The sequence below is a fragment of the Ylistrum balloti genome, unplaced genomic scaffold (genome assembly GCF_031769215.1).
Source record: "Ylistrum balloti isolate Yb309-2 unplaced genomic scaffold, AGI_CSIRO_Ybal_v1 Utg369998, whole genome shotgun sequence".
NCBI classification, from domain to species: Eukaryota; Metazoa; Mollusca; class Bivalvia; order Pectinida; family Pectinidae; genus Ylistrum; species Ylistrum balloti.
The window spans coordinates 114,479-127,864 of NW_026782077.1; the positions used below are offsets into that span (position 1 = coordinate 114,479).

Below are 13,386 nucleotides of genomic sequence, written 5' to 3' on the forward strand. Positions count from 1 at the left end.
GACCGTCAGGAAAACACGTATAGAGAATATCATTCGTCTTTTGAATATCACAGAATATCAAGTCTATGTTAACATATAAATTACCTCACGCAAAGCAGCGGTAACCAGGTCATCGGAAGAACATGAAAATGATTAGTGAAATATAGTTAGACTTCAAATGTATGTATTATGTAGGGGTTGCTTTAATCAGGTTTCATCGTCAAATAATGTTCCTGAAGGTGTACCTGGGTCACAATGTACGCAATATTTGGTGGTGATATGAATGATGTTGAAGCTGTTTTAAAACGCTTTTCATGAGTGTTGTTATTCAGTGTAGTCTGTAAGTAATTACTAAATCCGATATTGTTATTTATAATCTGTGTTTGTATTGTCATCAGTATGTTGTGATTTACGGTAACCATCCCGCTTTATTACTGACAGACATAGGACCAGTCAGGTAGTAGCGAAAGGAAGTGTTGATAACGACGATCTCAAATCGCCAAAATGATTTTATTTATTTTATTTCATTTCTTTTTCCAAATCGAAATGGTTTTCATTTCGTTTCCTGTGACAGAACCGATTGACCATCAACAGGGTTTAAACAGAAATGTGCATTGTATGTCATTGACTAATCCGATCCAGCAATGATATTCCTATATGTATTAATGATATGTTTGTTTATACGTTTTGCAGAAAGCAGACAAGGATGATCTGAATGACATACAGATTCGAATGCCAACAATAAACAGATCTTCTAGGTCGAGTTTAAATGCTGTAGGCACATCTACAAACAACAAGCCCAACAATACTCTTACTGTTACCACTGCTATTGTGACCCTCCCAACACCAAGTACTACCCCAGAGACCGAATCAGCCCAAACCCAGAGCACAAGCGGCACTATATCACCCAAATATGGCAGTCCAAACCCAGGACTAGCACAGAATCCAGGAAACGTCATACGGATTTCCACCTTGTGATAACAGGACATGGATATAGTTAGGAATATAGAAATGGCGTGTTGTGATTGAGACTCTCGAGATTTATAACAGTAGGATATTCGATGCTGTCGCGATTCAAGAAAACGTGTTCTTACTGAAGGTAGCGATAAAGCGTGTACAAGAAGAGGTAAAAATGTTTTCTATTTTCCAAAAACTGGAAATTTCTGAGCAAAGAGTTTCAAAGAGTACGGTTTTATCCCAAAGTAAACATCTGTGAAGTCATTTGAAGAAATCAGGAAAACACTTTCCTGCTTACATCACTCATCTGAGCTCTTCAATCAAAAGCTGACCGGAAATTAATCAAAGGAGACGAGAAGGGTTCGGTGCGTAAACAGGGACATAATCTGTCAGTTTCCCTGTTCTATAGGCCGTATTGTAACATTTCAGTCACATTGCAATTGATGGCCTAAATATCGGAATGTTTTGCGGATACCAGTTTTGTTTCTCGATGTGTTTCCTACAATCCTAATGAGTACGTATGGCGATATATATCGGTAGGTGTGATTGTTCCTCAAATTAGACGAAAAACGGATACAAGAGGAAGGTAACACGAGAACGTTTGATTCATGAGATACCCGAATTCTACTTTCAATACCATACTTCACATTCTTTCATATCATATGAGACTGTTTTCACTTCCATGAAGCTGTAGATAATAGTATTTACATTTTTGTATAATCCTTAACCATGATGATCTCATTATATGCTATTCTTAATCCCTTGTTTGAATGATATGGATGGACATTAAGTTTTTTTATCGCGGTTTTATCATGTTGAATTTCCTAACGAATGGAAAACTTAACTTTTTCTCTGGGTTGAAATTTCTTGTCGAGTGGTGGTCGTTTTTATCCAGGGAGTGATGCTTCTTTAATTGTGATTGGGTAAGCGTATTTGTAATAGTATTTGGTTGTATCCAGTCGCTGGCACCAAAATGTAACCACGCTTCTATGGCGGCAGTCCAGACTAAATATATCCATGTTCACGGTAACGGTTCTGTCATAACATACAAAATAGTGTGACCGAATTCATATCTATTTGTAACGAGCGGTTTTTGGTTATCTAGTTTCATAAAGAGCCTTAAGTCGTAAAAGCAGGGAAACAGGAAGTAAGTTTCCTCAATGTATGTATATATATTTTTGTGGCTAAACAAGCTACTTTCATCGGTTTGGAGAAAATCTGTGCATACTTATCAAGGCGCTGGCCTGCTTCTATTCTCTTGAACATATGTTATAATATATTGTTAAATAATTTTAATTAATTTATTTATTTTGTTTCGAATTCCGCACTGAATTCGTGTCAATGAATATAACAAAGTTTTAAAAGCCACCCTTCAGCAGTCTGGACTGCTACCCATAGTCACATGTATTTTGAGGATCTAGACTTGTGTCCCAAGTATGCATTGTAAGTCTGATACCTGTTAAGGGCAGTACACGACACCATTACAACACAAAGAAAGTGTACAGCCTTTAACAGAACAAACAGCATGAAAATGAAATTAAGAGGTGTTTATTTCGAATCAACTTTCGGATTTGAAACCATAGCATCATTTTAATGTTTGGCGTAGTGACCGTTGTCCGTGCTATGACCAGTGTGAAATACCTTTAGCTTTATGCTGTACTAGTAGTTTGTGAGTTTGCCCACGAGGGATTTAACATGTAAATACCAATGAAGAGTCTTCAAATTGTTAACTTTTTTAAAATCAAACACATTTTCTTTTAAAAATTTGCTTCTATATATATTTATTTAAGATTTGTGAGAATGGTACGGTTACCATGGAATTAATGAGTGAAAGGGAATGGAACAGTAAGTTTGCATCTCATGCATACTGTCAGCGGATGAATCAGCTCAAGGTTTGTCCATGACTTTTTTATCTATTTTTTTAATGCAAATATTGCTTATGAGGTGTGCACACATGTGGAAGTGCTGTGCACTATTGCTTGCATTTCTTTATGAGATTAAGATATACATAGACGTCGTTCGGAATCAAAACGGAGTAGATTATTCCTATTTGGATGAAGACGAAATTCAAAGACGTCATATTTGGAAAATTAACCAGTGTCATTTAGCATTGCAGTAAATATGTTACCGTAGTTATGGGTACTAATAGTTCATTACATCCGTGACATTACAATGAGGGTGGCATCTACATAAGATTCATCAATATTTCTCAACCAACTATTTGTGTGTACTTTTTTTGACGTTCACCACATACACACGAAATGCTGACGTCACTTCGAGCGCATTGCATCATTGTGCTTTTGAGGGTGTTCCTCGGTGTAAGCCATTTTTCGATGATTAATTTAGCATTAGGGATTCATTGAAACTCCGTTATGGCGAGATCAGATACCATATCTCAAAAATGTTATCGGATGGCAGTCGAACACAACTGCTTGTTTTAACAAGATAAAACGTCTTTGTGAAATCTCCCGCTGTGTATGTCAACATAGGATAGTTTTGTTTTCTCTTTAACGACGTCAAAAATACTACCTCTTAACATTGGTTTTGCACTGAATACTCGAATGATACATTTCCAGATTGAGCTGCCATCTAGTGATTTTTTTACTCGCGCATGCCTCATCGGAACCATACTGCCACCCCAGAAGTCGTTTCGTTTGTGTTTGTCTTTATTTGTTTTAGCCAAACAGGCCCGACGAGAATTCTCCGAGCTTTGCCTGCGACGCAGAGCTCGCTCACTTATATATATATATTGTTTTATTGATCAATTTTATCCTCAGAAACAATTTCGCGTGATAAGTGTTTTACTTTTAGATAAATTGTTGATTGAAGGGATTCAAGGGAAGGGATGTTGCGACTTTACATTTCAAACGTCATGACTTCACTTTCTACAAACACAAAAAGTCCATACCTTTGATAGATCTTGTATACGTCATTGTATTGCAGGGGCCATAGGATCCTAGGTAACCATGCATCAAGTAATTTTATTCAATGCTAGCTTTCATAGCTTTTAGTATTTATTTTCAAATTTTAAATTTTGGAGGTTGACTTTCATTTTCGTTTTTCCACTAACAGCACCATAACCAGTGAATATTTTGCCAAAATGTGTTTCCTGGCTAGTATAAGAATAAAGAAAAGTGTTAGTTATAAAGATATGTTCTGATGTTTATAGTGAATTAGAATTCCTGCAGATACTAGGTAACGACAGTTTGTAAATACCAGCCGTATACGGTCTGTTACAACAAAAATCTAAATGTTTATCAATGTTGCTTGGTCCTGTAACAGTTAAAACCGACTCAGCAGGATACCAATTCTTTACCAGACTAAATAGATCTTGAAGCTTGCAACTGTTTATTCCTTGCCCAATGTTGTTATGATCTTCAAATTGTTTAAACATTGATCATAAGAACACAAAAAATGTTTAAGCACACCTGTGATTGATAACTCCACGGCAAATTAAAATGTCAGTTGCATCATATTAATTTAGAGGTGAAAACCGGTACTTTTCTTACTGTTTATCAAATATACAATCAGAATATATAGACATATATAAGAAACTTACCTTTCGCAGAATCTTGACACAATTTGCGCTTGGCGTCCATAGCTGAGCTGTTGCAACACTAGTGCACTAGGACTTCAAAATGGTCTTAGTGACATGGTAGAAAATAGCATTCTGATACAAATTGTGATAATTGTACTTAGATGGCGGAATATTGTACAACAGAAGATATGTATAGAATGCATGTATATATTTGTAGGGAGAATGGTCAATATGTTTCAAACTTTTTCGGAAAGGAATCTCAAACTTGCAGAGTGGACATGTGCTAAAGAAACAGGAATGATTATTAATAGACAGTAACTGTAAAATACCTGTTAAAATGCTGACCTGCACGGGACGGGACGGGACGGGACATTTATTGAAATCAAGCAAAAATTTGGAAAAAAAAAAAAACAAAAACAAAACAAAGAAATATTTCATCGTCAGTGTGTTGATATCTACAATATGTAACACTAATCATTCCAAGTTAGTGTATTTTTACTATAAAAAGCCAATGGAAATTTTGTCAGGAAGCATTTTTTTCTTTTTAAAGTCAAATATTGATAAAAGTGATCTGATGTGATTTATAAATATATATGTGTGTAACTTCACTCTCTTCAATATTACAGAAAAGAAGATTAATATTCCGGGTCTTATAGATAATATTAATATCTTTAAAAAATATTGAAATAAAAGACATAAAACTTACACTACAAAATTTCTGATATTGTATAAAATACATCTTATACTAGATAAGGTTTACAACTGTTATGATATTGGTAAAATTTTAATGATATGTTTATGTAGTACTTGTGATGTACTTTATGATATATATAGAACATGAAATATAGATTGAAAACATACATTGTTTACTTGATATAAATATTTGTTTATCTATATATGAAGAGTAATTCTACAGAACAGTTCGTAACAGGTACATATAGGTCTACATCTCACCTGCTTTATCAAAATTTCTGATTATTGTATGTTGAAATGTTATTACAAAGTTACGTGATAGATATTTCTCCATGAACGGATGCTAATTTGTCCTGTGATATAGATGTCGAATGTTTTTATTTCAATTACACGATGATGTTTCCCACGGTGATGTTCTAACTACTGCATGTCTTCTCTCAGTAGCTAAAGGATTATAAAGTTACAGAATTGTAAACTTGGCGCCGTGTCTTCTGTATCTGATCTTCATTGTCTCCTTACTTTGTCAGTGTCTAACAAACCATGTAAAACCCCTATTGTTTATATATAAGGTTTGCTCATAGAAAATGACCGTCTGATATTGTTTGGTAGTTTTACGTTTGAAAAATGATATTAGCCGATATTTCACAAATACTAGATTTTTTTCTGAGGCAGCATCGATATAAAAGAAAACAACAACAACATTTGGTGGTTTTGATTTTATATAGAAATAGCGGGGCGTGATACAGTAGCAGTTAAGCATGCGGAATCAGCAGAATCATTATTGCCAAAATTTTCTATAATAACCTGGGGATAAGTCCCGAGGTTAACGAATGGTCTAGTGTATAGGAAATTCCGAATGTTCGTTGTTCTCAGGCTATTGCCGGAAATGGCTCACTATGCACTTTACATCAATATCCAGCAGTTTCGTTTTTATTTAGTTGGTACTGGGAAATGAGCAAGCTCCAACCTTGTTCAGAACATACAGTAACATCTTGGGACACTGTGACAAGTATTTAAAAGTGTAAGGCTTGATACTGTAAGCTTAACATGGCGACAACGTGATATTTACTACCTTATTGTGTCGCAAAGACTTAAGGGTACGTACACCTTTAAGGTTATAAGTTAAGTAACTGTGACGTGGACACTTCAAATGTTCAATTTAAAATTTAAATGTGGCTCTTTCACCAAAGGAACCCGAGAGAATAAAGAAATTTTAAATCCGATTAAAATTCATTGAAATTGAGTTATGCTTCCGAGACAATTTATTTTTAAAACACTCTCAAGTATTTCTAAACAGTGTTATATAGTAAGAAAAAGGAGTCTGACGCTAACTATGATAACTTAAGATATCTTCTTAAATAGATTTTCTCTTATCTGAACGACAATTCCATGGCTTATTTATCTATGATCGGTCTCATTTTTCGTCTGTATTGTTGAGCTGATATAAACTTTTCTCCAGTAGCATTGTCACAAACCTGACATATTGTGACTAAGAACCAAACATGCGCAAAAACGAGAATATTTGCTACAGCTATCCTCAATTGACATCAGGTAGTTCTATATAGCATTTTGGTTTGACCTATTTGGAAATTAGAACGGTAATAACACTAAAAATTATTTTGGTTTAATTTGACACCTTGTCTTCCCGGTTCATACGATTCACGTGCAGGTAAAGAAAGAGATCTTGTCTTTATATGTACAGTATAGTCAAAATTAATACAGACTTCATGACAGTAGCAACATAAAGTAGCGTACATATCAGAGGCGCAAGATAAGTGTATTTCTGAACTATTGTGTGGTTAAATAGTCGAGGTTAAAATATATTATTACACATATTTCGAATAGCGGAATGTATAACACATAATCGGTTTATATGAATGTTGAAACTTTTGGATTGATATAAAGAGGAAAATGGACGTTAACTTTTCCAAACACGTGTGTAATTAGAGCAAATGTACTCGCATATGTACATGCATATTTATACACAAATAAGACATCTATGTCCAAAAATGTGTGGTTAGAGGCAAATGTTCTCACACATGTACAGGCATATATACATAGCGTGTGTGAGTAGAGGAAAGTATACACAAACATGAGAAAAGAAATAAACATACCTGTGATAGGACAGTACATGTGGCCCACTAATGTATCACACATGTATCACATTATATAAGGTCACTGTGTTGATGGAAACAAGTGTGTTGGTATATCTGTTCTTCATTAGATAACTACTACAACACATGAACAGTTTTACTTATATCTATGATTAAACCATTCAGCAATGCATTCACGTGGCCATTTCTGATCTAACATCTATTTATCTACTGGACCGTTCAAAGGTCTCACGTTGATTGGAAATACAACACATTCAGGTATATATGTAAATATATTCTTTTGCTAATGTAAGACAAAACTATTGTTTGAAGAGTACGATTGACTGATACACTTACTGGCAGCTTCAACCGTAGTACTCATCACTGTTATATCGTGACTCCTTCCGTTCTGAAACTAGATTTTTCAGAACGGTTATAATTTTCATAAGTCTTCATTATTCAAACATAAAGAATGACACGAGCATGCCATGATATACGTCTCGTAAGACTAAACGCTACCGTGGATTTTCAGTCTGGTTTACGATAGTGCGGGTTTAAGTAAACTTTTGAAGTAAAACATATTTAAAGCGATACTGAATTAGACATTGTCTTCAAATATTTCATTTTCAAAGTTTGTAATTGTCGCAATTTTACTCTTTTCTCCAACAGAACGACAAATTGTTCCCCTCGAAACTAACATCCTCTATATTATCAGTCATGTTAATTTGGTGACATCGTCAAATTGTGCGTCCTTCAAGGGGGTGCTCGATTTAACTACTTTCAAGTCTGCTTTAGGGGATACTCGATTTAACTAACAAGTGTTTACAAATATCAGTTAGAAATCAACACACAAGTCTACTTTAGAGGGTTCTCGATTTAACTATTTACAGATCTCAGTAAGGCATCGTCACACAGTGCCTATTTCATGGGGTAGCCGTAGTTTTACTTACGAGTGTTTACAGATCAGCACTATTAGTTTCTATAGGAAATTAAAAAAAAAAAAAACACAATGTGCAAATTTTATGTTAACTGAATTCAGTTTCGTGTTGTTCATCTTCAATGTTCTGTTCATCAACCGATAATGTTTGTATCTGTTTTTAAACAGCATTGTATATGATATATTGATGTGAAAATATTACACTTGTGACTTTAGTAAAGAATTTCGTTTGCCAAATCCTTCAGTTTACTTCTAATCTTAAATCTTACCGATATTTGAGAATCTACAAGAAGTTTTTTCCCCATTAACTTAAAACAACAATAACATTTTGGAAATTCTTTACATTATCCTGTCCCTCTTTGCCAACAATAATTGGCTTCTAACCTATGTAATACTGTATCTGCCAAACAGTGTTTTATTGTAATGTAAGGATGCTTAAGATTTCCTGTGAGTGTTTTGTGAATTTTCTAACTACACTTTATATCTTAATTGTGCTTTAGAAACATGTCCATTGCATTTCCGTATTCTTTTTATATAAACATATTGAAGTAGACATTTTGTTATCGTAATTTCAAAGGGCAAAGATGTATCGACATATTTTTTATTTCTAGGTACAAGAAAAAAACATACGAGTAAAATTTAGATGGACTTTCCTATACAATGTAGTGAAACTTGCTAACTTTCAATCTAACTGCTCGTAAAAACATCGAAAACGAATTACCCATAAATCACAGTATTGAAAACATTTCACACTTAAGAGTTTTCATGAATGACCAACCACTATCAGAAAAGCATGTCACGATTTATCAGATAACTAGTATTTATTGCAAAGACTGATAATGTATGGACTCCCTCTCTCTATATATATACCTTTAACAAACTTTGGTGATGAACCGTTCCATTTATATACCATTTTCAACTTTTGTTTCAAAATAGATAGAATGTCTCTCAATTTCTTTCTTTTTTTTTCTCATTTTCAATACGCTAGTGAAAATTTATTTTTCACATCTACACATTTTTCTTTTGCGTACGCATTTTCAGCACATGATATTATACTAGACAATTGCGTTGGTGAGATTTCGCTCCCTGCGTGTGGTTTATAAGATTTAATCCGACCATGTAAGTGAATTTATGAATGTGAAACTTTAGCTTGACTGCTACACTGAAGGTCGGGCTCCTGTACATATTAATCAACGTTAATTATCCACCTGTTTTTTTCCATCTTTTTTGGCAAATGTACATTTGACAAGTGCAAGTAGGTGTAGAACGAAGGATCCCGTTGTTACATTTTTGATTACGAATAAAATCCCAACAATACCAATTCATTGTTTTCTGTGTATTCTGTTGGTAATGTGTTAATTTTTAATATAAGTTTGTGTGTAGCTGGATTATAGTATACACATTACTTAATAATCAAGCGGAGCATCCGCTAGTGAGTATTGGATTAAATAGCATCAGTATGGTTCAGTTCTCTTGTTTAAACAAAATACTTAAAGTAAATAACGACATTTCATAGGAATCTTAATTCAAAACACAAATTCGATGAGACTGTGGCAAATTATAAAAAAGGGAAAGATTTATTAATGACTCTTTAAATAGTGCAAGGAAAATTAGACCGGGTGTTCCGGAAGGGTGAGCGTCCAGCTTCTTATCGCACAACAGAACCACAGCCATGATAACAAGCATCAAACACGTCCAGCTTCTTATCGTACAACGGAACCACAGACAGGATAACAAGCATCAAACACGTACAGAATAATATCGTACAACAGAACCACAGACAGGATAACAAGCATCAAACACGTACAGAATAATATCGTACAACAGAACCACAGACAGGATAACAAGCATCAAACACGTCCAGCTTCTTATCGTACAACGGAACCACAGACAGGATAACAAGCATCAAACACGTACAGAATAATATCGTACAACGGAACCACAGACAGGATAACAAGCATCAAACACGTACAGAATAATATCGTACAACGGAACCACAGACAGGATAACAAGCATCAAACAAGTACAGCTTCTTTTCGTACAACGGAACCAACCGGTAAACTAACGAGCATCAAACACGTACAGAATAATATCGTACAACGGAACCACAGACAGGATGACAAGCATCAAACACGTACAGCTTCATATCGTACAACGGAACCACAGACAGGATAACAAGTATCAAACATGTCCAGCTTCATATCGTACAACGAAATCGAGCTTTTCTCTATGAGATAACAGAATGTGTACATCAGTTCGGCTGGATTGAAACCAAAACTGCTTGACAGAGGCCCAATTTTTTATGCTCTATGCTGACTGCAGTGTTGAACAAGAAATTCACTTATATATCTATCAAATTCAATGTCCTATTTTCAGAAATATATAGTCCAACTGTTCATTAATGGAGTTCATGCAAATGAAGCATCCGAGAATTAACACATTTCATGTTATCCATATCGCTAGTATTACCAGTACATACGGAAATCACCCAGTGATATTTACACGTTTCTGGCAATTCCAATCAAGACCTTGTGAATCACAACATATATGCACATGGACTTAAACACGCAATGAATGAAAATTAAAAAAATAAATGGAATGTTCATGAAAAATGAGAGACGCTATAAAAACAACCAATATTTGACATCAATAAAACAGAAATTCTTATTACACAACCAGTACAAGATTGGTATGTGACATTTCCATGACTACACGGTCACCTTCATCTTACAACCAGCAGAAGATTAGGATGTGACGTTTCGATAACTATGCGGTCACCTTCATCAGACAAATGACAAGTGTGGAGTTACCTTCATCAGACAAATACTAGCACTGACGTAAGTTGTAACGACATCTACACTGTTACCTTCATCAGACAAATGACCAGTGTGGAGTACTAGCACTGACGTATACGAGATCTACACGGTCACCTTCATCAGACAAATGACCAGCGTGGAGGGTACTAGCACTGACGTTCGCAGTGCACGAGATCTATACGGTCACCTTCATCAGGCAAATGACCAGCGTGGAGCGTACTAGCCCTGACGTAAGTTGTGAGATCTACAACATACCTTCATCAGACAAATGACAAGTGTGGAGCGTACTAGCACTGACGTAAGTAGTGTACGAGATCTAACGGTCACCTTCATCAGACAAAAAAAACTGACGTAAGTGTACGAGATCTATACGGTCACCTTCATCAGACAAATGACAAGTGTGGAGCGTACTAGCACTGACGTAAGTAGTGTACGAGATCTACACGGTCACCTTCATCAGACAAATGACAAGTGTGGAGCGTACTAGCACTGACGTAAGTAGTGTACGAGATCTATACGGTCACCTTCATCAGACAAATGACAAGTGTGGAGCGTACTAGCACTGACGTAAGTTGTATACGAGATCTACACGGTCACCTTCATCAGACAAATGACAAGTGTGGAGCGTACTAGCACTGACGTAAGTAGTGTACGAGATCTATACGGTCACCTTCATCAGACAAATGACAAGTGTGGAGCGTACTAGCACTGACGTAAGTTGTGTACGTCACCTTCATCAGACAAATGACCAGTGTGGAGCGTACTAACACTGACGTAAGTAGTGTACGGTCACCTTCATCAGACAAATGACCAGTGTGGAGCGTACTAGCACTGACGTAAGTTGTATACGAGATCTATACGGTCACCTTCATCAGACAAATGACCAGTGTGGAGCGTACTAGCACTGACGTAAGTTGTATACGAGATCTATACGGTCACCTTCATCAGACAAATGACCAGTGTGGAGCGTACTAACACTGACGTAAGTTGTATACGAGATCTATACGGTCACCTTCATCAGACAAATGACAAGTGTGGAGCGTACTAACACTGACGTAAGTAGTGTACGAGATCTATACTGTTACCTTCATCAGACAAATGACAAGTGTGGAGCGTACTAACACTGACGTAAGTAGTGTACGAGATCTATACGGTCACCTTCATCAGACAAATGACAAGTGTGGAGCGTACTAACACTGACGTAAGTAGTGTACGAGATCTATACGGTCACCTTCATCAGACAAATGACAAGTGTGGAGCGTACTAACACTGACGTAAGTAGTGTACGAGATCTATACTGTTACCTTCATCAGACAAATGACAAGTGTGGAGCGTACTAACACTGACGTAAGTAGTGTACGAGATCTACACTGTCACCTTCATCAGACAAATGACCAGTGTGGAGCGTACTAACACTGACGTGAGTAGTGTACGAGATCTACACGGTCACCTTCATCAGACAAATGAGTGTGGAGCGTACTAACACTGAGTGTGGAGCGTACCTTCATCAGACAAATGACCAGTGTGGAGCGTACTAACACTGACGTACGTAGTGTACGAGATCTATACGGTCACCTTCATCAGACAAATGACCAGCGTGGAGCGTACTAACACTGACGTAAGTAGTGTACGAGATCTACACGGTCACCTTCATCAGACAAATGACAAGTGTGGAGCGTACTAACACTGACGTAAGTAGTGTACGAGATCTACACTGTCACCTTCATCAGACAAATGACCAGTGTGGAGCGTACTAACACTGACGTAAGTAGTGTACGAGATCTACACGGTCACCTTCATCAGACAAATGACAAGTGTGGAGCGTACTAACACTGACGTAAGTAGTGTACGAGATCTACACGGTCACCTTCATCAGACAAATGACGAGTGTGGAGCGTACTAACACTGACGTAAGTAGTGTACGAGATCTATACGGTCACCTTCATCAGACAAATGACAAGTGTGGAGCGTACTAACACTGACGTAAGTAGTGTACGAGATCTACACTGTCACCTTCATCAGACAAATGACAAGTGTGGAGCGTACTAACACTGACGTAAGTAGTGTACGAGATCTATACGGTCACCTTCATCAGACAAATGACAAGTGTGGAGCGTACTAGCACTGACGTAAGTAGTGTACGAGATCTACACGGTCACCTTCATCAGACAAATGACCAGTGTGGAGCGTACTAACACTGACGTAAGTAGTGTACGAGATCTACACTGTCACCTTCATCAGACAAATGACCAGTGTGGAGCGTACTAACACTGACGTAAGTAGTGTACGAGATCTATACGGTCACGTAAGTAGTGTACGAGATCTACACGGTCACCTTCATCAGACAAATGACAAGTGTGGAGCGTACTAGCA

At 36.6% G+C, this 13,386-nt stretch overlaps 1 protein-coding gene across 2 annotated transcripts in view; it reads left to right on the forward strand.

Annotated features, from left to right (window-relative positions):
- Positions 1 to 9,518, forward strand: part of LOC132548026 (potassium voltage-gated channel protein Shal-like) — an 82,432-nt gene extending 72,914 nt beyond the window's left edge. For both annotated transcript variants that reach the window (XM_060211846.1, XM_060211845.1), the window contains one exon: positions 673 to 9,518. In XM_060211846.1, coding sequence (XP_060067829.1) covers positions 673 to 957 — 285 coding nt within the window. In that variant the 3' untranslated portion in view covers positions 958 to 9,518. The remainder of the gene's footprint in view (positions 1 to 672) is intronic.
- The last annotated feature ends 3,868 nt before the right edge of the window (positions 9,519 to 13,386 follow it).